Source organism: Schistocerca serialis, chromosome 4, assembly GCF_023864345.2.
Source record: "Schistocerca serialis cubense isolate TAMUIC-IGC-003099 chromosome 4, iqSchSeri2.2, whole genome shotgun sequence".
Classification (NCBI taxonomy): domain Eukaryota; kingdom Metazoa; phylum Arthropoda; class Insecta; order Orthoptera; family Acrididae; genus Schistocerca; species Schistocerca serialis.
In genome coordinates this window covers 326962573-326987652 of record NC_064641.1, presented here as the reverse complement: position 1 = coordinate 326987652, position 25080 = coordinate 326962573, and the positions used below count along the sequence as shown (strand labels likewise).

General features: G+C 45.3%; 1 protein-coding gene and 1 non-coding gene across 2 annotated transcripts in view; both read left to right on the top strand.

The window, feature by feature from the left end:
- The window catches only part of LOC126474437 (venom carboxylesterase-6-like), a 138231-nt gene that overhangs the window by 70643 nt on the left and 42508 nt on the right, over positions 1-25080 (top strand). Inside the window, exon 7 of the mRNA XM_050101908.1 lies at positions 17226-17392. Within this exon, the coding sequence (XP_049957865.1) occupies positions 17226-17392 (167 nt within the window). The remainder of the gene's footprint in view (positions 1-17225; positions 17393-25080) is intronic.
- Positions 14804-14877, top strand: Trnat-ugu (transfer RNA threonine (anticodon UGU)). The gene has a single exon. It is a non-coding gene; the product is annotated as a tRNA-Thr (tRNA).

Genomic DNA, 25080 nt, shown 5'->3' with positions numbered 1-25080 from the left:
GGCTTGTAAATATTATTTATAACAGTCTCCTCCATTTGTATCGAGACATACTGGAATTCATTTCCCGTATTTGTTGAAATGAGGCAAGCATGGTCGGTATTGCTCCTCACATAGGTGTGCACACTGTGATGTTTAGCAGCAATAAGATTTTAGCCATAGATCCTACCTCTTTTACGCAGGTCATCCACAGTTGGAGTATGTACTTCCTGCATTAGAAGAAAGTCAATATCATTATCTACAAGGAGTTTGGAATTATCTACAAGGAGCTTTTAGCTCGACTAATGCCTTCTCTGTTCAAATGACATATTCGGAGTGAAGAGTGAAGTCTTTTAATTAGTTGGTCCTGAGAAGGTTCATTTTTAAGGCTTTTTTTATTCTGATTGGTCTGCATGTTTGTAGCTAGGTAATCCAATATTTGTTCTAGCTGCCAATTCGTACCAGCCCATTTAGCATTGCCCAGAGTCCACGAGTAGTATACTACTACGTACGCGGGCTAGTTTACACTCCAGCTCACTAAGGTCACATTTATCATATAGCCACAGAGGTACCATGAGGCCATGATTTCGTATGTAGAACTAGTTTACTTTTTTGCTGCACTGCAGATTATTTGGATGGCGGCGACGTGTATACTGGCACAGGCAACAAGAGCTTGTATCTTAGAATTTTTTTAAACAAGGGGTGGAGCCCCTTCACGCCCACACAGGCATGATGGCCAACTCAAAAGGCCTACTGCCATCTCTTCATAAGGGCTAGTTTTCTCTAGAGTGAGGTGTGGCAGGATGTGGGTGCTGCGATATTTGCGCGCGTCTGGTTACGGTTAACAATTAATACCCGCTCATCTGGAGGTACTTGGGTCGAAGTTGAACGAAGGGAAGCGGTTTAAACGGCAGAGGAAAAAAAGTGCCAAGGCAAGAGCCAAGGGAAAAAAACCTCTGCGATTGTTACGTCGGGTGGTAAGAGCAGTAGCGGATGTCTTGCTGCCTGCCATAGGTCATGCAAGGGCAGGCTTTGTTAGTAGTGGGTATCATGCATGTCGATACCTTTGACGACGTGCCGTGCTGTTGCTCGGCGGCTGCCGCTGGGTGCCAGTGTTGAACTCTCGATCAGCGTCAGCAACCTGCAACAGTTAGATTTATCATTGTTTTTGTGTCCGATAGTTCATATATCGGATTCACAGTGTAGGGTGATGTTGGTGATTTGTTTCTGCGTCAGTGGGCGAGCGGTTTCCATGCCGTGGCTTGTCGATCGTCTCTAATAGCAGCTGGTAATTTCCCGTCAACGTTGCTGATACGCAGGGGCTTGCCGACGTTTGTCGCTTGTTGGTGTATGTTAGCTTGCCGTAGGTGGTTTTGCCCTAGCTACTAGTGTCTTTGGCCACTTATGCTTCCACCTATGGTTGTGATCGTAGTTTCCCAGATGAAAGATGAAAGGAATGTTCGAGTGTCTCTAGTTACTGTATAGTCGTGTGGTGTGTTTTTTGAATACTTCCTTGAGGTTTTCAAAGCGGTATTCTTTGTGAAGACCCACGGTGCGTGTGTTGCGTGGAGCGTTGCTAATAATTCGTAGCACTTCGTTCTGTATGATCTGCAGGCGGCGCAGTCGTGTAGGAGCTGCATATCCCCAGACGGGAGCTGCGTACGTCATCAGAGGTCTAATCAGTGTCACGTATATGGAGCTCGACATCCTCCTATTCAGTATGCTTTCCCTGTTGAGCATTGGGCAGAGTTGTTTGAGCCTCGAGTGCGCTTTGGTGGCAACGTATTCAATGTGGTGCCCCTCATGTAAGTTTCCGGTCCAGCCAGACACCAAGATATCTGACTTTCTCTCGGAAACGTATTGGGCGTGTATGTAGCGTTATCTGTCTACTGTGTTGATGTTTGCGCAATAGTTACGGTCTGCATGTAAACAGAAGTGCTTCGCACTTGTCAAAGTTTACTTTAAGAGGAGGAGTAGGAGGAGATTAGTGTTTAACGTCCCGTCGTCAACGAGGCCATTAGAGACGGAGCGCAAGCTCGGGTTAGGGAAGGATGGGGAAGGAAATCGGCCGTGCCCTTCCAAAGGAACCATCCCGGCATTTGCCTGAAAGGATTTAGGGAAATCACGGAAAACCTAAATCAGGATGGCCGGAGACGGGATTGAACCGTCGTCCTCCCGAATGCGAGTCCAGTGTGCTAACCACTGGACCACCTCGCTCGGTTTACTTTAAGACGCCATCGTTCCGGCCAAGGCTCGGCAGTTCTGAGTGCCGTTTGTATTCGTGACGGTTTCCAATCTTGCGCAAGGATGGCTGTGTCATCCGCGTAGATGGCTAACGCCGTGTTTTGAGTTGGTGGCAAGTCGTTAATGTACAGGTTGAACAAGATGGGCTCTAGGATGCTTCCTTGGGGTACTCCAGCTTCGATACTATGTTGTGTTGATTGTTTGCCCTCCACGTCAGTGTTGAAACATCTGTCCGTGAGATGTGAGTGTATGAGACGTACGAGTCCGTCTGGGGAACCAGCTTCGGTTAGTTTGTGTATAAAGCCGTTGTGCCAGAGACGGTCGAAAGCTTTTTCGATGTCCAGGAACACGGCCCCTGTGGCTTTGTTCATGTTGTAGCCGTGTATTATATGTTCGACTACTCGGAAGAGTTGTTGTGTTGTCGAGTGGCGATTCCTAAAGCTGAATTTCTCCAGTCTTAGGGTGTCATTGGCGATGCAGTGCCTAGTGATTACCGTCTCAACAACCCTCCTGATCGAGCACAGCAGACTCATGGGTCGGTAATTTTGTGGGAGGGAGTGATCTTTCCCTGGATTCCTGAACATCAAGACCTTGGCCGCCTTCCAAAAGTCAGAGAAGAGTTGGTGTTTTAGGATGGCATTCGTTACGTGTGCAAGGTATTCTACAGCTCTATCCATGAACTCCTGGAGGAAACGGTTTTGAATGCCATCAGGTCCAGGGGTTTTCCTAGCGTTGGTATGCTTGATAGCCCATGTGATTTCGTTTCTGCAACGTGTCTTAGGAGGACACCAACCAACAGGTCCTGGAGAAAGGCTTGGGGAAAACGATTGTACATAATTTGTTACCAAGAACTCTTTAAAATAATATATTCACCAACAACTCAAGGCTCGACAAAAATAGAACGAATTAGAGTTTAAACTTGAGCTTTCACCCTTTATACAAAGGCACTAAATGTGAAACCCCAGAAGCGACGCAAATTAGATATTCTTTAAAGTTTTCACAAAAACTTACCGTTCATCAGAACATTAAATAGTAATAATTTACGTCGAAAGTCATGCTGGGGCACGCCGTAATTTTAAAATTACAATAAAGTAATAGAGCGGCCCTACGTCAGATCAGGGCACAAAACCGCAGACGACACAGCAGACTCCAGACCAAGCCCAGCGTGACAACAAGCCGACAGAGGACAGGTGTGCACTGCAACGTACACAGTGAAGCTCTCTTAAGCGGTGAATAGGTTAAATAAAGCCAAAGCTTTTGCCTCGGTGCTAAAAGAAATCCAATAACTAATATTAAATCAATATGAAAGCGCCACTGAAGGTTAGCTCACCTCGTGTGACAACTTAAAGTTAACAAGTTCGATCCGGCCAGTGTGGCCGAGCGGTTCTACGCGCTTCAGTCTGGAACCGCACGACCACTACGGTAGCAGGTTCGAATCCTGCCTCGGGCGTGGATATGTGTGATCTCCTTAGGTTAGTTAGGTTTAAGTAGTTCTAAGTTCTAGGGGACTGATGACCTCAGATGTAAAGTCCCATAATGCTTAGAGCCATTTTGAACAAGTACACACGTAATTCCTACCGGCCAAGGATGAAAACTACTATAATCTTAAATGCATAACCAATATCAACAGCAGCGCGGTGTAGCCTCGTGGCCCGAGGTACCTTACCACGGTTCGCGCGGTTCCCCCCCGTCGGAGGTTCGAGTCCTCCTTCGAGCATAGGTCTGTGTGCTGTCCTTAGCGTAAGTTAGTTTAAGTTACATAAAGTAGTGTGTAAGCCTCGGGACCAATGAACTCAGTAGTTTGGTCCCATATGAACTTACCACAAATTTCAAATTTTTTTCAGTATCAGCACAATCTCGATAAATGTAGACGCATCCCTCAAACTAGCATCCACAACTCTAGGTATTCCAGTGACCTTTTATTAGCTTAACGATCAAATCAGAGGTTCTTCAGAATTTCAGTTGTCCATATGGAATTACTTTAGGACAGTTTACATATAATTTAACAGAGGTGACATCATTTAAGCATCATTTTTCTCATGGGTTGTTATGGTATCTAAGGGGAAACAAAAATCATACTGGCTGCTAGAAACAAGCTAGTGCTAGTTAATAAAGCGGATCTCTTTTCTAGAGGCTAAGATAGAGACAAGATGCGCCATATAATTAGCCATAGGGTTCTAAGCCCTAAAAATAAAGCACCAAAACAACAGTCTGCACTTTATTTAAAATTGTGCGCCCAGAATTTAAAAAAATTACCCTAAATACAAGCCAAGGTCCCCACGGGAGAGAGCTGAGCTCGTGCCGCAAAGCGTTTCAAAGTTACGTTAAATGGAAATGGGATAGCGCAGCACAATAAAAAATTGAAAAAGGCAAATAGAAGGCCAGCGCCAAGCAGCTTCAAACGTAACCAACAGCAGACAATGCAGAAAAGTCGCTGGAGAACTTACAAATGACGCTCACCATGAACATAAGGCAGCGAAACCGGGCTCTTTCCTCGACCAAGGAACCCGAAGAAGGCGTTGCCTCAGTGCCCGGCAAAATCCTGAGGTGAAGGCGTTCCGGTCGTCTAGTGTAGAAGAGGACACGGCCGGTGGGATTCGCCGAATCGCTCCAAATTCTCCTGGAGGAACTTGACAACGAGTACAGCCAGCAGGGCACGTCAACAGTCGCACCGCTCAATTCGCCGAGTGAGAGGTATCGAACTCTGTGCACGGCTGATGTACATAGTTTGGATTATTTACAGGTCTCGTAGTGATGTCGCATTCTAAAATTGCAAGAGTATATTTCGTGTTACATGTCTTTTAATTCTGATTGGAAGCACAGGCAGATCACGCCCATCGTCAGTGTGCCTCCAGGATTGTACGGTTCACGTGTAAAAGGGGGGCGGGAGGAGGTTATATAGCGGTTACTCAGCATGGCATCACTCCTGTCCAAGTTTGAACCAAGCCACAGACTACCGTTACCCGTTACCGAGTGGTGGAAACTGATCAGTATTTTCCTACCCACATTGATTTTCATGGTTATTTTCTAGTCTTCTAGCAATGTCCCACACTTACCGGTACTGCAATAGTTTATACAGTGTTTTGGTAGGTTATATACCATCCATTTTGGCTGGGAACTCTGTCGGACCGAGACTGACGTTGTCCATCCAAAACGCTACTTTTTGAGAGCGCCATGGTTGGGGGAGCTAGATTCTGACTGGGCCGAAGAAAACGAAGGTGGGAAATGCTTGGCGCTTATCTGAAAATCAGCGACATACTTCCGGCGACGTGCTGGGATCCATTTGCCATGGACGGGATGGCTCTGCCTGTAGTGTCTGCTATTTTAACGGAGACGATAGTGCATATTTATCATTCGTGAGGGGGGTGGGAGGGGGGATGATGGGTGAGTGGCTAGTCTAGTGTTGGGCAAACATGTAGAGCGTTCTTCTTCACGGCCCGGGGGTCAGTGAGGCTGGCAGCTGCAGTGGCAGAGTGTTGTCTACCCTACAGCTGCGGCACTTTCCGCTGGAGATATTGGTCACCTCTCTAGGTGCATATTTTCTCTCTCTCTCTCTCTCTCTCTCTCTCACTCTCTCTCTCTCTCTTCGCCCGAACAGGACTTGAAAGGTCCAAAGGTACCGGCTGACCGCCGTATCATCATGAGGCTATAAGCATCATTGGATGGTGATATGGAGGGGCGTGTAGTCAGCACACTGCTCTCATCAGTTTTCACGACCGGAGCCCATACTCATTAGTCTAGTAGCTCCTCAGCACTGGGTGCCCTTTGCAGTCCCGAGACGCAAGGCAGAGATCTGGGTTGTAATCTCTTCGTCTGGCGACAGATCTGAAAGTTCTCAAATTCTTGGAATCATAAACCAGGCATAGCTTTTCGTTTTCAGCCCAGTCGCTGAGCACAATACCACGTTCTTTTTGCAAACATAGGACCAATGACCATCGTGACTATTAAAATCTCCATCATAAATCGATGGGTGGACAGTGATCGGCAGAGCATCCACGGCACACTTGGTGGCTTGTAAATATTATTTATAACAGTCTCCTCCATTTGTATCGAGACATACTGGAATTCATTTCCCGTATTTGTTGAAATGAGGCAAGCATGGTCGGTATTGCTCCTCACATAGGTGTGCACACTGTGATGTTTAGCAGCAATAAGATTTTAGCCATAGATCCTACCTCTTTTACGCAGGTCATCCACAGTTGGAGTATGTACTTCCTGCATTAGAAGAAAGTCAATATCATTATCTACAAGGAGTTTGGAATTATCTACAAGGAGCTTTTAGCTCGACTAATGCCTTCTCTGTTCAAATGACATATTCGGAGTGAAGAGTGAAGTCTTTTAATTAGTTGGTCCTGAGAAGGTTCATTTTTAAGGCTTTTTTTATTCTGATTGGTCTGCATGTTTGTAGCTAGGTAATCCAATATTTGTTCTAGCTGCCAATTCGTACCAGCCCATTTAGCATTGCCCAGAGTCCACGAGTAGTATACTACTACGTACGCGGGCTAGTTTACACTCCAGCTCACTAAGGTCACATTTATCATATAGCCACAGAGGTACCATGAGGCCATGATTTCGTATGTAGAACTAGTTTACTTTTTTGCTGCACTGCAGATTATTTGGATGGCGGCGACGTGTATACTGGCACAGGCAACAAGAGCTTGTATCTTAGAATTTTTTTAAACAAGGGGTGGAGCCCCTTCACGCCCACACAGGCATGATGGCCAACTCAAAAGGCCTACTGCCATCTCTTCATAAGGGCTAGTTTTCTCTAGAGTGAGGTGTGGCAGGATGTGGGTACTGCGATATTTGCGCGCGTCTGGTTACGGTTAACAATTAATACCCGCTCATCTGGAGGTACTTGGGTCGAAGTTGAACGAAGGGAAGCGGTTTAAACGGCAGAGGAAAAAAAGTGCCAAGGCAAGAGCCAAGGGAAAAAAACCTCTGCGATTGTTACGTCGGGTGGTAAGAGCAGTAGCGGATGTCTTGCTGCCTGCCATAGGTCATGCAAGGGCAGGCTTTGTTAGTAGTGGGTATCATGCATGTCGATACCTTTGACGACGTGCCGTGCTGTTGCTCGGCGGCTGCCGCTGGGTGCCAGTGTTGAACTCTCGATCAGCGTCAGCAACCTGCAACAGTTAGATTTATCATTGTTTTTGTGTCCGATAGTTCATATATCGGATTCACAGTGTAGGGTGATGTTGGTGATTTGTTTCTGCGTCAGTGGGCGAGCGGTTTCCATGCCGTGGCTTGTCGATCGTCTCTAATAGCAGCTGGTAATTTCCCGTCAACGTTGCTGATACGCAGGGGCTTGCCGACGTTTGTCGCTTGTTGGTGTATGTTAGCTTGCCGTAGGTGGTTTTGCCCTAGCTACTAGTGTCTTTGGCCACTTATGCTTCCACCTATGGTTGTGATCGTAGTTTCCCAGATGAAAGATGAAAGGAATGTTCGAGTGTCTCTAGTTACTGTATAGTCGTGTGGTGTGTTTTTTGAATACTTCCTTGAGGTTTTCAAAGCGGTATTCTTTGTGAAGACCCACGGTGCGTGTGTTGCGTGGAGCGTTGCTAATAATTCGTAGCACTTCGTTCTGTATGATCTGCAGGCGGCGCAGTCGTGTAGGAGCTGCATATCCCCAGACGGGAGCTGCGTACGTCATCAGAGGTCTAATCAGTGTCACGTATATGGAGCTCGACATCCTCCTATTCAGTATGCTTTCCCTGTTGAGCATTGGGCAGAGTTGTTTGAGCCTCGAGTGCGCTTTGGTGGCAACGTATTCAATGTGGTGCCCCTCATGTAAGTTTCCGGTCCAGCCAGACACCAAGATATCTGACTTTCTCTCGGAAACGTATTGGGCGTGTATGTAGCGTTATCTGTCTACTGTGTTGATGTTTGCGCAATAGTTACGGTCTGCATGTAAACAGAAGTGCTTCGCACTTGTCAAAGTTTACTTTAAGAGGAGGAGTAGGGGGAGATTAGTGTTTAACGTCCCGTCGTCAACGAGGCCATTAGAGACGGAGCGCAAGCTCGGGTTAGGGAAGGATGGGGAAGGAAATCGGCCGTGCCCTTCCAAAGGAACCATCCCGGCATTTGCCTGAAAGGATTTAGGGAAATCACGGAAAACCTAAATCAGGATGGCCGGAGACGGGATTGAACCGTCGTCCTCCCGAATGCGAGTCCAATGTGCTAACCACTGCGCCACCTCGCTCGGTTTACTTTAAGACGCCATCGTTCCAGCCAAGGCTCGGCAGTTCTGAGTGCCGTCTGTATTCGTGACGGTTTCCAATCTTGCGCAAGGATGGCTGTGTCATTCGCGTAGATGGCTAACGCCGTGTTTTGGTGCGAAGTCGTTAATGTACAGGTTGAACAAGATGGGCTCTAGGATGCTTCCTTGGGGTACTCCAGCTTCGATACTATGTTGTGTTGACTGTTTGCCCTCCACGTCAGTGTTGAAACATGTGTCCGTGAGGTATGAGTGTATGAGACGTACGAGTCCGTCTGGGAAACCAGCTTCGGTTAGTTTGTGTATAAAGCCGTTGTGCCAGAGACGGTCGAAAGCTTTTTCGATGTCCAGGAACACGGCCCCTGTGGCTTTGTTCATGTTGTAGCCGTGTATTATATGTTCGACTACTCGGAAGAGTTGTTGTGTTGTCGAGTGGCGATTCCTAAAGCTGAATGTCTCCAGTCTTAGGGTGCCATTGGCGATACAGTGCCTAGTGATTACCGTCTCAACAACCCTCCTGATCGAGCACAGCAGACTCATGGGTCGGTAATTTTGTGGGAGGGAGTGATCTTTCCCTGGATTCCTGAACATCAAGACCTTGGCCGTCTTCCAAAAGTCAGAGAAGAGTTGGTGTTTTAGGATGGCATTCGTTACGTGTGCAAGGTATTCTACAGCTCTATCCATGAACTCCTGGAGGAAACGGTTTTGAATGCCATCAGGTCCAGGGGTTTTCCTAGCGTTGGTATGCTTGATAGCCCATGTGATTTCGTTTCTGCAACGTGTCTTAGGAGGACACCAACCAACAGGTCCTGGAGAAAGGCTTGGGAAAAACGATTGTACACAATTTGTTACCAAGAACTCTTTAAAATAATATATTCACCAACAACTCAAGGCTCAACAAAAATAGAACGAATTAGAGTTTAAACTTGAGCTTTCACCCTTTATACAAAGGCACTAAATGTGAAACCCCAGAAGCGACGCAAATTAGATATTCTTTAAAGTTTTCACAAAAACTTACCGTTCATCAGAACATTAAATAGTAATAATTTACGTCGAAAGTCATGCTGGGGCACGCCGTAATTTTAAAATTACAATAAAGTAATAGAGAGGCCCTACGTCAGATCAGGGCACAAAACCGCAGACGACACAGCAGACTCCAGACAAGCCCACCGTGACAACAAGCCGACAGAGGACAGGTGTGCACTGCAACGTACACAGTGAAGCTCTCTTAAGCGGTGAATAGGTTAAATAAAGCCAAAGCTTTTGCCTCGGTGCTAAAAGAAATCCAATAACTAATATTAAATCAATATGAAAGCGCCACTGAAGGTTAGCTCACCTCGTGTGACAACTTAAAGTTAACAAGTTCGATCCGGCCAGTGTGGCCGAGCGGTTCTACGCGCTTCAGTCTGGAACCGCACGACCACTACGGTAGCAGGTTCGAATCCTGCCTCGGGCGTGGATATGTGTGATCTCCTTAGGTTAGTTAGGTTTAAGTAGTTCTAAGTTCTAGGGGACTGATGACCTCAGATGTAAAGTCCCATAATCCTTAGAGCCATTTTGAACAAGTACACACGTAATTCCTACCGGCCAAGGATGAAAACTACTATAATCTTAAATGCATAACCAATATCAACAGCAGCGCGGTGTAGCCTCGTGGTCCGAGGTACCTTACCACGGTTCGCGCGGTTCCCCCCCGTCGGAGGTTCGAGTCCTCCTTCGAGCATGGGTCTGTGTGCTGCCCTTAGCGTAAGTTAGTTTAAGTTACATAAAGTAGTGTGTAAGCCTCGGAACCAATGAACTCAGTAGTTTGGTCCCATATAAACTTACCACAAATTTCAAATTTTTTTCAGTATCAGCACAATCTCAATAAATGTAGACGCATCCCTCAAACTAGCATCCACAACTCTAGGTATTCCAGTGACCTTATATTAGCTTAACGATCAAATCAGAGGTTCTTCAGAATTTCAGTTGTCCCTATGGAATTGTTTTTAGGACAGTTTACATATAATTTAACAGAGGCGACATCATTTAAGCATCATTTTTCTCAACGGTTGTAATGGTATCTAAGGGGAAACAAAAATCTTACTGGCTGCTAGAAACAAGCAAGTGCCAGTTAATAAAGCGGATCTCTTTTCTAGAGCCTAAGATAGAGACAAGATGCTCATATAATCAGCCATAGGGTTCTAAGCCTTAAAAATAAAGCACCAAAACAACAGTCTGCACTTTATTTAAAATTGTTCGCCCAGAATTAAAAAAATTAGCCTAAATACAAGCCAAGGTCCCCACGGGAGAGAGCTGAGCTCGTGCCTCAAAGAGTTTCAAAGTTCCGTTAAATGGGATAGCGCAGCACAATAAAAAATTGAAAAAGGCAAATCGAAGGCCAGCGCCAAGCAGCTTCAAACGTAACCAACAGTAGACAATGCAGAAAAGTCGCTGGAGAACATACAAATGACGCTCACCATGAACATAAGGCAGCGAAACCGGGCTCTTTCCTCGACCAAGGAACCCGAAGAAGGCGTTGCCTCAGTGCCCGGCAAAATCCTGAGGTGAAGGCGTTCCGGTCGTCTAGTGCAGAAGAGGACACGGCCGGTGGGATTCGCCGAATCGCTCCAAATTCTCCTGGAGGAACTGTGAAACGAGTACAGCCAGCAGGGCACGTCAACAGTCGCACCGCTCAATTCGGCGAGCAAGAGGTATCGAACTCTGTGCACGGCTGATGTACATAGTTTGGATTATTTACAGGTCTTGTAGTGATGTCGCATTCTAAAATTGCAAGAGTATATTTCGTGTTACATGTCTTTTAATTCTGATTGGAAGCACAGGCAGATCACGCCCATCGTCAGTGTGCCTCCAGGATTGTACGGTTCACGTGTAAAAGGGGGGCGGGAGGAAGTTATATAGCGGTTACTCAGCATGGCATCACTCCTGTCCAAGTTTGAACCAAGCCACAGACTACCGTTACCCGTTACCGAGTGGTGGAAACTGATCAGTATTTTCCTACCCACATTGATTTTCATGGTTATTTTCTAGTCTTCTAGCAATGTCCCACACTTACCGGTACTGCAATAGTTTATACAGTGTTTTGGTAGGTTATATACCATCCATTTTGGCTGGGAACTCTGTCGGACCGAGACTGACGTTGTCCATCCAAAACTCTACTTTTTGAGAGCGCCATGGTTGGGGGAGCTTGATTCTGACTGGGCCGAAGAAAACGAAGGTGGGAAATGCTTGGCGCTTATCTGAAAATCAGCGACATACTTCCGGCGACGTGCTGGGATCCATTTGTCATGGACGGGATGGCTCTGCCTGTAGTGTCTGCTATTTTAACGGAGACGATAGTGCATATTTCTCATTCGTGAAGGGGGTGGGAGGGGGGATGATGGGTGAGTGGCTAGTCTAGTGTTGGGCAAACATGTAGAGCGTTCTTCTTCATGGCCCGGGGGTCAGTGAGGCTGGCAGCTGCAGTGGCAGAGTGTTGTCTACCCTACAGCTGCGGCACTTTCCGCTGGAGATATTGGTCACCTCTCTAGGTGCATATTCTCTCTCTCTCTCTCTCTCTCTCTCTCTCTCTCTCTTCGCCCGAACAGGACTTGAAAGGTCCAAAGGTACCGGCTGACCGCCGTATCATCATGAGGCTATAAGCATCATTGGATGGTGATATGGAGGGGCGTGTAGTCAGCACACTGCTCTCATCAGTTTTCACGGCCGGAGCCCATACTCATTAGTCTAGTAGCTCCTCAGCTGGCCTCACGAGAGCTGAGTGCCCACTGGTTACCAACAGTGCATGGCAAACACGGACGGTCACTCATTCAAATGTTAGCCGAGTCCGACAGTGCTTAACTTCGGTGATCCGACGTGAAACGGCGTTATCACCGCGGCAACGCAATACCATTGGCGCGTATTTTGCAGCAGTGTGCTAGTCCTTATACACTCAGCATCTTTTCTTGGATATCGGTAAACTTCAGAATTCACCGAGCTAGGTGGCGCAGTTGTTAGCACACTGGACTAGCATTCAGGAGGACGACGATTCAGTCCCGCGTCCGGCTGTCCTGATTAAGGTCTTCCTTAATTTAAATAAATCGCTTCAGGTAATGGCGGGATGGTCCCTTTGAAAGCGCACTGCCGACTTCCTTCGCCATCCTTCCGTAATCCAATGGGACCGATGACCTCGCTCCTTGTTCTCCTCCCCAAAATCAATCAACCAAACCTCAGAATTTTGCTATAATGTAATAAATTTACCATGACAACATAACTTCCTAAAATGCGCTCGTTTTAACGCATAGACTAAGAGCTCACACAAACTACTGATGTAGTGCTGGCATAGCAGGGTCTATCTACTGCCCTCCTGACACAAATGTCAATCAGAAAATGAGTCTCGAACCTTGTTAAACCCAAGTGAAGAACAGTGACTGTAAACCTGATGGCAAATTATGAAGCTCATACACTCAATACAGGAATGCTGGATTTGCGATGGGTGATCATGCACAGTTCCGAAAGGGTGGACTAAGAACGCCCTACCACGCCAGTGCTATCGTTAACCTTCACCGTAAATTATTGACCCGACTACCTTGGTGAACCCCGCCATTAGGCGAATGGCTCTCTGATACTGGACGAGGGCTTCTTGCTGTTGCTACTATTCCTGTCCCTGGTCGTCTGCTAAGATGCCCTTTATGCCATTACTACCAGTCAACTCTTCTGATACGCTCTCCTTCACAGCTTTGCGACGCTCCCCTTAATTTGCTCACCTCAGTTCCTAACCACCGACTCCACTAAATTTAGTTGGTTCTTATGCGCTTATATACTTTCCTGGCTAACAGTTCCTGACTGCCAATAGTGGAAAATGCAAATACAGTCCGATATTCTCCACCTGTGCCGTCCCGAAACGCAACGTGTTGTTCCTTTTCATGCACACAAAAATCATCCAAAAAAGCAAGTGAGTCCATCACCATGTTAAACGAAAAGAAATAAAGCCATATAGAGCTTAGACAGAATAGTCACTGTGATCCGATGTATTTTAATAAATACTTTGCCAGTTAAAATTGAACCGTTGCAGCCGCTAACTTCAGCATCAATCTCATATTAAATGAAAGAGTGGAAGCTGTCAGCAAGGCTAAGGGTGAGCAAACACCATATTGAACTCCAGCATTACCGATGGAGGGCGCCACGAACTTGAAAGTCATTTTCAGCTAGATGTCCGAATACTTTTAATCACATAGTGTATGTCCGTTGCTGATGCATGTCTAATGCGTAATATCTTCCTTCCCAACACAGTATTATAATAACTTTTCTCCTCGTTCAAACTGTTCATAATAGTACACTTCCGTTGGAAATAGATTAAACTGGAATGTGTATAGAATTTGCTTTGACTCATTAGTGTTGTGTGGCGTCGTTATCTCTACCAACAGGGGAAAAGTGTTCTTTCGTAACACATGCACTATAATGTCATACACACACACACACACACACACACACACACACACACACACACACATACACTATTAACGTAATGGTGGCCTAACAATGATAGACAAATCGTGTATGTCCAGGCAAATGCTGCTGCACTGTGATTGGCTGTGAGCATAACGACATTAGTGCGCTGCTGAAGCAACACTGCTCTGTTGTGGCGAACGTCGCCATGACGCAGTGCGATGGTGTCGTGAACGCAGAGAGCAGTGGCACGGATCTCAAATGTAATTGTATAAAATTGCGGAAAAATACGAAACGTTTGGAGAAATAAGCAAAATTTTTGGAAAATGTGGAAAAATATCAAAAATGGGGAAAATAGGAAAAATTGTGCAAAAATGAGTATTTATGTAACTGCGTCGGTATGGTCTTTGCTGGCGCTTCGAGCGCCATATGTCTCGTAAATTTGATTTGGTACTAGCAAACAAACCTCAAGGGATGTGACTTAATGTAATTACATTAATTTTCTTCGACAAATAGACACATGCTGATTCTCTCGCTATGCTGCACAATTACAGAGTGAAGCCACCCACTGAAGTGCCCCAGTTGTAAAAGATGAAGATGGGGACGGGTGCTTGAATCTCGTTGGTCCAGGAGAGAGAGAGGAGGGGTGCTGGGAGAGAGGGGATGGAGGGTGTGGGGATCTCCCTGATTACCTGGAATGTAGCACATACACGTGCTAATGGTTTCCTGGTTCCCTGTGGAGAGGGGCTGTGGAGGGACGTGACTCTGATAATAAGTCACCCAAGTTTTACTTGTAAACAAGTTTTCTTAATCTCATAAAGGCTTATATTATGCAGACAAATAGGTACATTACATATGTAGAATGTGAACAGTTGGGAATGTGGGTCTCACTGGAAGCGTGCAAGGGATAAGTCCCTGTAGTTGCGCAGTTCATCTGTATCCTCGGTGGCTCAGATCGTTAGAGCGTCTGCCATGTAAGCAGGAGATCCCGGGTTCGAATCCCGGTCGGGGAACACATTCAGCTTTCCCCATCGAGGTATATCACCAGCACCTGTCGGCAGCTGGAGGTTTCAATTACTTATCATTTATTCTAGAGAAGCGGCACAGTCATCAATGGTATCTGTTCTTTCGAGAACAGTTACTATCTTCATGTAAATACAAATGACTTGTTGGTTCTGTTAATTGACATAAATGGACGAAAGAAATGAAACACGTTGAATGATACTCCCTACACTCCAGCAAGAGACTACTGCAAAAAGCAGGCAACTGATAGAAAACTAATGCGTAAGACCAGATCGGCAGTTTGAATTATATATTCTCAAATAAATTAGAGCTAACGTAATTTGCATACCTTCACTTCCTTTTGCCTTACAGGACAACCCAGCTAATTAAAGAGTTCACTAGGCACAAGGCGGTAGAAGAACTATTTTTGGCAATAGATAGAAGCGCATTCTGTAGAGATCTGGAACATCATAATATTCTGAGACAAATTTTGCAGTATATTAGCTCCATGGTGCTGTTTACAGCAAATAAAGAACATCTTTTGTAGTAAAACTGTAATTAACTCTACCAAAATACAAAGTAGAAAATAATTCCCAAGTGAACGTTGCCTTCTTGAATGTAGAATAATGTCCCTTATTTTGAAGTGAATGTCTTCGACTAGTTCCCATCTGGCATGAAGCAAAAAATTAAAAATCCATAGAAATTCGTAAGATAACTGAACACACCTCTTACTAGTCACTTTTTCAACAAGTTATCGGGTCATCTGGGTTCAAAAATTCTGTTGGATATCCTGTTAACTGTAAAGCGCTACGTTTCATTTAGTCAGTACAGGTAGCTTACAGGCTCTTGATTATTAACGGAATTTGAAACATCTGATTCGCTTTGTTATTTTATGTCTTTACTCAATGCAAGAACTCTTTAACTATGGTATCTGTTGTGGCTTGGCAAGACAGCCAAGCCACTATGAGGAAGCCGAAAGGCACGCGTTTTAGCTCACGCAGGCTGGCGTGAGGTCTGGAACAGGACAAGGTAATTAATATAGCCAATAACGTACGTAGCTGCTGGAATACTTAAGTTTAATCCACAATTGCTGAACATCGCTCGTGACGGTACATGTTTTACAGCATCAATAGTAACTGGTAATGGCGCGTTGCTAGGTCGTAGCAAATGACGTAGCTGAAGGCTATGCTAACTATCGTCTCGGCAAATGAGAGTGTAATTTGTCAGTGAACCATCGCTAGCAAAGTCGGCTGTACAACTGGGCGAGTCTCTCTAGACTTGCCGTGTGGCGGCGCTCGGTCTGCAATCACTGATAGTGGCGACACGGGGGTCCGACGTATACTAACGGACCGCGGCCAATTTAAAGGCTACCACCTAGCAAGGGTGGTGTCTAGCGGTGACACCACAGTATCTATAGAAAAAGATAACAATAGAATGAATGAAGAGTCGTGTAAACATCTTAAGCACTGCCTCGTTTCACTGAGAGGGCGGTGAGCGCTTATATGTGACCTTGTACCTATTAAATTTAGTTTGGTGGTGAGATTACCATCGTTCAAAAATATTTTATCCGTTTCAGTAACGCTAATACAAACATCTTATCACGATCTCCACTGTTTCGAGCAAGTAGAAGTAAGGATGGCGGCTCAGCTATTTCTGCACCTGGTCTGACTACCGGTTAAAGGTTTTCGTATATTCAACAATTCAAAACTACTTGACCTCATTTCTGGAGGAGAAATAATCGTAAATTCTGTCTTGTCTTAGTTTTTGAAGTGATATTTCAGATGAACTATTTTTTACATATAGCATTCTGAATATGGGTGATTACTATCCTATTATTATTATATTTGAGGTTCCTTTCTACTGCCGCGCGAGATTAGCCGAGCGGTCTCAGGCGCTACAGTCATGGACTGCGCGGCTGGTCCCGGCGGAGGTTCGAGTCCTCCCTCGGGCGTGGGTGTGTGTGTTTGTCCTTAGGATAATTTAGGTTAAGCAGTGTGTAAGCTTAGGGACTGATGACCTTAGCAGTTAAGTCCCATAAGATTTCACACACATTTGAACATTTTTTTCCTTTCTGTTACGCGTCTTTGGCTTGCCATAAAATTCTTGTAAGTAATTCTACTGTTTCGTATTCTTAAATTCTAATTATTAGTATACTCTATTATATTAATTACATACAGCACTATGACTGCAAAAATCGTTTGGGATGAATACATACACTTAACCCAAACGAACTTTGGTAGTGTTTTTCAACCTACCTTAATATACATCCTATAACAATACTTAACTTTTCTTTAGGAAAAGTTAGGTATTAAACTCATGTTTTCATCTTACTTTTGTTACATCCTGTTCTGTCTTTCAGCTATCCTCGGAAACGACACGATGACGCAAGAGTTACAGCAGGAGAGCAAGAGGCTGCTTCCTTTAGTGTTATCTTACGACTCGTCGCAGCAGGCGGACTTTATAACCGAGAAAATTAACGACTTCTACTTCCCCTCTGGGGAGATTACTCCAGACAAACTAACACAAGTAAGTAGATCTCTTTGCAAAATTCAGTGACACCTTTTGCTGTGCCCTCTTCAACTGAGCTGTGAATGTGTAAGTACGCAAGATAAGCTGTTTGGGAAACTTATAAATAAGTACTTTGCTCCGTAGAACTACAGCTTTATCAGAGTTTTACTAGCACCTTTATCAGGAACGAATGCAACAGCATACGAGATTCAAATACTTGAGAAAGGGATGAATGCAAGCGTTACTCTCGGACATGATCTTTACATGAATGTATTCCATATTTATACATCATTGAGAACTTACAGACGTTGTACCAGCTACTACAAACACGAAATGCTTGTAGAATATTCTGGGAACCATATGTTTGTACTTAACAAAAAATGGTTCAAATGGCCCTGAGCACTATGGAACTCAACTCCCGAGGTCATCAGTCCCCCAGAACTCAGAACTACTTAAACCTAACTAAACTAAGGACATCACACACATCCATACCCGAGGGAGGATTCGAACCTACGACCGTATCGGTCGCGCGGATCCAGACTGTAGTGCCTAGAACCGCTCCGCCACTCAGGCTGGCTGTACTTAACACTTTACTGCAAAGAAAATAAACGATATATGAACTTGGCAAGAACTCTGTGGGTAAAAATGTGAAACATACGTTATAATATCGAACATTTAAGATGATGTACAGTATGTGTGGGTTATTAACAACTTATGTATGCAAGTTACAATAAATTAATGGGACAGAGAGTAAAAATAGACACAAAACTGAAAAAAAACAGGTTCAACAGGTAGTAATTCCGCACACAAGTTAATGAGAATTTAGTGAAGACTCGACAGTATAGAAAAGTAAATTAGGTAACAAACATAACAATTGAAACTTCCTGGCAGATTAAAACTGTGTGCCCGACCGAGACTCGAACTCGGGACCTTTGCCTTTCGCTTTCAAGTGCTCTACCAACTGAGCTACCGAAGCACGACTCACGCCCCGTACTCACAGCTTTACCTCTGCCAGTACCTCGTCTCCTACCTTCCAAACTTTACAGAAGCTCTCCTGCGAACCTTGCCGAACTGGCACTCCTGAAAGAAAGGATATTGCGGAGACATGGCTTAGCCACAGCCTGGGGGATGTTTCCAGAATGAGATTTTCACTCTGCAGCGGAGTGTGCGCTGATATGAAACTTCCTGGCAGATTGAAACTGTATGCCCGACCGAGACTCGAACTCGGGACCTTTGCCTTTCGCGGGCAGATTAAGGTAGGAGACGAGGTACTGGCAGAAGTAAAGCTGTCAGTACCGGGCATGAGTCGTGCTTCGGTAGCTCAGTTGGTAGAGCACTTGCCCGCGAAAGGCAAAGGTCCCGAGTTCGAGTCTCGGTCGGGCACACAGTTTTAATCTGCCAGGAAGTTTCATATCAGCGCACACTCCGCTGCAGAGTGAAAATCTCATTCTGGAAACATCCTCCAGGCTGTGGCTAAGCCATGTCTCCGCAATATCCTTTCTTTCAGGAGTGCAAGTTCTGCAAGGTTCGCAGGAGAGCTTCTGTAAAGTTTGGAAGGTAGGAGACGAGGTACTGGCAGAAGTAAAGCTGTGAGTACCGGGCGTGAGTCGTGCTTCGGTAGCTCAGTTGGTGGAGCACTTGCCCGCGAAAGGCGAAGGTCCCGAGTTCGAGTCTCGGTCGGGCACACAGTTTTAATCTGCCAGGAAGTTTCATATCAGCGCACACTCCGCTGCAGAGTGAAAATCTCATTCTGGAAACATCTAAGCCATGTCTCCGCAATATCCTTTCGTTCAGGAGTGCTAGTTCTTCAAGGTTCGCAGGAGAGCTTCTGTAAAGTTTGGAAGGTAGGAGACGAGGTACTGGCGGAAGTAAAGCTGTGAGTACCGGCCGTGAGTCGTGCTTCGGTAGCTCAGTTGGTAGAGCACTTGTCCGCGAAAGGCAAAGGTCCCGAGTTCGAGTCTCGGTCGGGCACACAGTTTTAATCTGCCAGGAAGTTTCATATCAGCGTACACTCCGCTGCAGAGTGAAAATCTCATTCTGGAAACATAACAATTATTAAATAAACGTACTTCGGCAAACAAAAATGAGCTAGAATCATCAACTTCGTCTTGAAGTCGACTTCAATCTGTGTTAAAAACGAGTTAAAAATTTGTCGATCTCAGACATAAGAAATAGGAATAAACACCATTGGCCATTTCTCGCTGCATACCACAACCGAAGTGCGTTGTTTAAAACGTAGTGCCCAGCGTGGCCGAAGCCGAAGTACTCCTGCAGTGGGTCGTGATCAGTAATGATGGAAGCCCTCACGAACTGGTGTAAAGACATTGGGTAGTCCCTAGAGCAGGCTAACACATTTGACCCATCAGGGGGGTAGTCACCTGCACAAGGAAGTCAGTCGGCAGCTGATGCAACAGGGCGATGGCATCAAGTTGTCTGCATACCGCCCTCAGTCCAGAAGGACGCCTGCAGCTACCAGAGGCAAAGTGTCTTCGGAAGGCGACTGGATGCTTTATTGGCACTGTAGTGCTCTTCGCCTCAAAATTAACAGCCGGAGAAGATGGTCCTACTCGGCATCACATACACACCCCAATACGGTACGTACAGAGAACATCGGCGAGCATCTGAGAATGAGGGTCTCATTTCGTTCTTACGAAAGCCTGCTGGCCTCTACATCTCCAGACGGTAGAACAGGCTATAGCGGCCAGGTGTTGCCACTGGGAGACCATGACTTCTTTTTTAGGCATTTGTTACATGAGCCAATCAGGAGCTGAAGAATTGCCCTACTTCGCCCTTCAGAGGCCTTTTCCAGCCTTCAATGCTTTCGTCAGCTTCGTGACCAGGCGCTCCCCTCTGTATGTCATCGTTTTGCTGAGTGACACAGGAGCAGTTCATAGGGACCGACTAAGTCATGCTGGTACAGTACAGCGTAGAATATACGTGTCAGTCCTACAGCTCCAGTTACTGTTTACGGGGTATTGGGAGAATCAGGATTGAGAGAGAAGTCCCTCAAATTATCACCAAACTATTACCAGCAATCAAAGCGCAATTTTTCAGATCCTTGAACTGGGAAAACGTATCTGATCTTCGTTGTCTTTTTTTATATTACTGGGATACACTGATGGCTAAAAGAAACGTAACACTAAGAAGGAGTTGTGCAACATAAAAAAAATTGGTAGAGGTGTTTCCACCGGTGAAGGATGACGTCCAAATTTCATGTCAGTCGCATACAAATGCAGCTAGTTGTCCCACTACGAAGATGCAAATCAGGTTTGCTTTAAATACGAGCTGTAACTGTCGCGAGCACTAGTTACACTACTGGTCATTAAAATTGCTACACCACGAAGATGACGGGCTACAGACGCGGAATTTAACAGACAGGAAGAAGATGCTGTGAAATGCAAATGATTAGCCTTTCAGAGCATTCACACAAGGTTGGCGCCGGTGGCGACACCAACAACGTGCTGACATGAGGAAAGTTTCCAGCCGATTCCTCATACACAAACAGCAGTTGACCGACGTTGCCTGGTAAAACGTTGTTGTGATGACTCGTGTAAGGAGGAGAAATGCGTACCATCACGTTTCCGACTTTGATAAAGGTTGGATTGTAGCCTATCGCGATTGCGGTTTATCGTATCGCCACATAGTTGCTCGCGTTGGTCGAGATCCAATGACTGCTAGCAGAATATGGAATCGGTGGGTTCAGGAGGGTAGTACGGAACGCCGTGCTGGATCCCATCGGCCTCGTATCACTAGCAGTCGAGATGACAGGCATCTTATCCGCATGGCTGTAACGGATCGTGCAGCCACGTCTCGGTCCCTGAGTCAACAGACGGGGACGTTTGCAAGACAACAACCATCTGCACGAACAGTTCGACGACGTTTGCACCAGCATGGACTATCAGCTCGTTGATCATGGCTGCGGTTACCCTTGACGCTGCATCACAGACAGGAGCGCCTGCGATGGTGTACTCAACGACGAACCTGGCTGCACGAATGGCAAAACGTCATTTTTTCGGATGAATCCAGGTTCTGTTTACAGCATCATGGTGGTCGCATCCGTGTTTGACGACATCGCGGTGAACGCACATTGAATGCGTGTATTCGTCATCGCCATACTGGCGTATAACCCGGCGTGATGGTATGGGGTGCCATTGATTACACGTCTCGGTCACCTCTTGTTAGCACTGACGGCACTTTGAACAGCGGACGTTACATTTCAGATGTTTTACGACCCCTGACTCTACCCTTCATTCGATCCCTGCGCAATAATTCACGACCGCATGTTGCAGGTCCTGTACGGGCCTTACTGGATACAGAAAATGTTCGAATGCTTCCCTGGCCAGCACATTCTCCAGATCTCTCACCAATTGAAAACGTCTGGTCAATGGTGGCCGAGCAACTGGCTCGTTACAATACACCAGTCACTACTCGTGATGAACTGTGGTATCGTGTTGAAGCTGCATGGGCAGCTGTACCTTTACACCCCATCCAAGCTCTGTTTGACTCAATGCCCAGGCGTATCAAGGCTGTTATTACGGCCAGAGGTGGTTGTTCTGGGTACTGATTTCTGAGGATCTATGCACCCAAATTGCGTGAAAATGTAATCACATATCAGTTCTAGTATAATATATTCGTCCAATGAATACCCGTTTATCGTCTGCATTTCTTCTTCGTGTAGCAATTTTAATGGCCAGTAGTGTACCTTTGAGTTTGGATTTCGTGAGTTTGTTTTTGGTCAAGATTGCCTTTAAGGCGGCAAAGAGGACGTTATCAACATCTCACTGATTTTTAATAAGATCGTGTAACTGGGTCACGAGAACTTAGATGTTCCTTTTTCGATATCACAGAAAGACTTGAGGAATGTAGTCGCTGTACTTGGTGGCTGGCAGCCGTGGTCAAGAGAACGTACAGTGGCAAGAAGACCGGGCTCCGGACGGCCGTGCAGTACTACCGCGGAAGACCATCGTACTCGGCGTATGGATCTCGTGCATCGTAATGCAAATGCAGAGCAATTTGAGCAACACTTGGCAACACGGTGACACAACGAACTGTTGCAAATCGGTTACTTCAAGGACAGCACTCAACCAGACGCCCTGTAGCCTGCATTCCACTGACTCCAAACCACCGCCATTTACCACGTCAGTAGTGTCATACGAGAGTTAATTGGAGGGTAGGGCGGAGGTCTGCTGCGTTTTCCGATGAAAGCTGATTCCGCCTCGATGCCGGTGATGACGGTTACACTTGTTATTAATGTACCAGCTTTTCACATTTGCAATGGTTTATCTCAGGCTTACATTAACCTGAGATCCTGAAAAGTTAATCACTTACACATGTTACCTAGATAGAAGTATTCCCTAGATGTCATTACTCTACATTAATAATTTTTTGTTGTGATTTTTTTCGGCCAATGCATGTAAACATCAAAGGAAAACTGTCCTGAAATGCTTATAGTAATTAATAAGTGTTTCCAAGTGAAACTTCGTCTGTGTAAACATTGGACGACTGAACAGTGGAAAAACGTTGTGCGTAGTGACGAATCACGGTACACAATGTGGCGATCGGATGGCAGGTTATGGGTATGACGAATGCCCAGTGAACGTCATCTGCTAGCGTGTGAACAGTAAAATGCGGAGGTGGTGGTATTATGGTGTGGTATTGTATTCCATGGAGGGGCCTCGCACCCTTTGTTGTTTTGCGTGGCACTAATGCAGCACAGGCCTACATTGATGTTTCAAACACCTTCTTCCATCCCACTGTTGAAGAGCAGTTGGGGGATGGCAGTTGCATGTTTCAACACGATCGAGCTCCTGTTCATAACGCACGGACTGTGGCGGAGTGGTTACATGACAATAACATCCCTGTAATGGACTGGCCTGCACAGAGTCCTGACCTGAACCCTACAGATCATCTTTGGCATATTTTGGAACGCCGAGTTCGTGTCAGACCTTACCGACCGACATCGATACCTCTCCTCAGTGCAGTACTCCGTGAAGAATGGGCTGCCATTCCCCATGAAACCTTCCAGCACCAGATTGAACGTTTGCCTACGAGAGTGGAAGCTGTCATCAAGGCTAAGGGTAGGCCAACAACATATTGAATTCCAGGATTACCGATGGAGGGCGCCACGAACTTGAAAGTCATTTTCAGCTAGGTGTTCGAATACTTTTGATCACATAGTGTATGTCCGTTGTTGATGCACATCTAATGCATAATATCTTCCTTCCCAACACAATATTATAATAACTTTTCTCCTAATTCACGCTGTTCATAATACTACATAGGCTATCGTGTTTATCTCAAATAACTCATTTACAAAATGCGTCTAATACTGAAGTGTAAGCTGTAGTGTAATATACGAACATACAATATAAGTTATTGATGGTAAAAATGTTGAAAACTGATGTAAAAACCTTAGTCGACAAAATGTGATCCTTTAGTATTGTGGTATGGTGTTATTTACATTACTTACAGCTTCCATCTTTTCTAGTGCGTTTTCAGACAATTTTTACGCATGTTACATATTTCCCAGCGTCCTGAATACTCTATGATGTTTCTGTAGACGATCCAGCTGTCATTTTCTATCACGCACAAAATTCCGTCCCATAAACTGCAACATATTTTCGGACGAGCCTTAGAAAATTTCCATGCGCAACTAATGTCCTCTAAATCTATATCTACAATCTGCAGATCACCTTGTGGTGTGTCTCGGAGCGCACTTCCTGTACCACTGTCACATATTCCATTTCCTGTTCCAGTTACGAATAGTTCGCGGGAAGTACGATTTCCGGTAAGCCTTGTAACCTCCCCACCGCAATTTTTTAAAGAAAATAAATAGACAATACTTAATAGAAATGGGAGCCAAGTGTAACCTCCCTACAAAAATTTTAAAAGAAAATAACGATACTAATTAGAAATGCTGATGGACATGGCTCTAAGCGTAACCTGCCCACAATCAAATGTACTGACAATGGCAATAAAAATGTGAAATACGCAATCTGACTCAAATATAAATTCTTCACAAAATTTAAACTCCGTTCAGTGACAAGAAATTACAATTAAACCGAAATATCGGTCTTTGGCCCTGTGTAAAAACAATCAGAATTAAAGTCTTACCTCAGAATAAATGGATGTCACATATCTGCTCTTGTTGTTGCGCACCGCTTGGAGGAACTGCATTGCAAATAATAATATTTCCTTTTTTTGTGATTCTAGTGAAATTTTTCTTCAAAAGAAGTGGAATGAAATGGGAAGTGCAACGAAATCTTGAGTTCAATAAAAAATTAAATTTTTGAGAAAATGCTTTTGAAATAAAAAAATTATTATTGGGAGACTTGTTGGAGAATAATTACAATAAATAAAATTTTTCATTATCTAATGATTATATTAATTAACAGTATACCTTATTCCTCATCTTGACCATTGTTGCCGACCGCCTACATCACACAACCGCACTGGGCTGCTACTACTGACCGACCGCTCTGCATGACGACTACAGACTGAATACTGCTCTCAACTAGACAGAGCTACAGACTCGCAACGACTGACTGACTGCTACTCTGCATAGCGACAACTAACTCGCAAAGACTACTACTGACTGAGAACCGCTCGCAACACTCGCGCGGTCAAGCGCATACTCTCTGGTCACAGATGCTACAATGCCTCGCCATCGCTGCTGCGTTACATACGTGTTTCATAACCCTCCACTC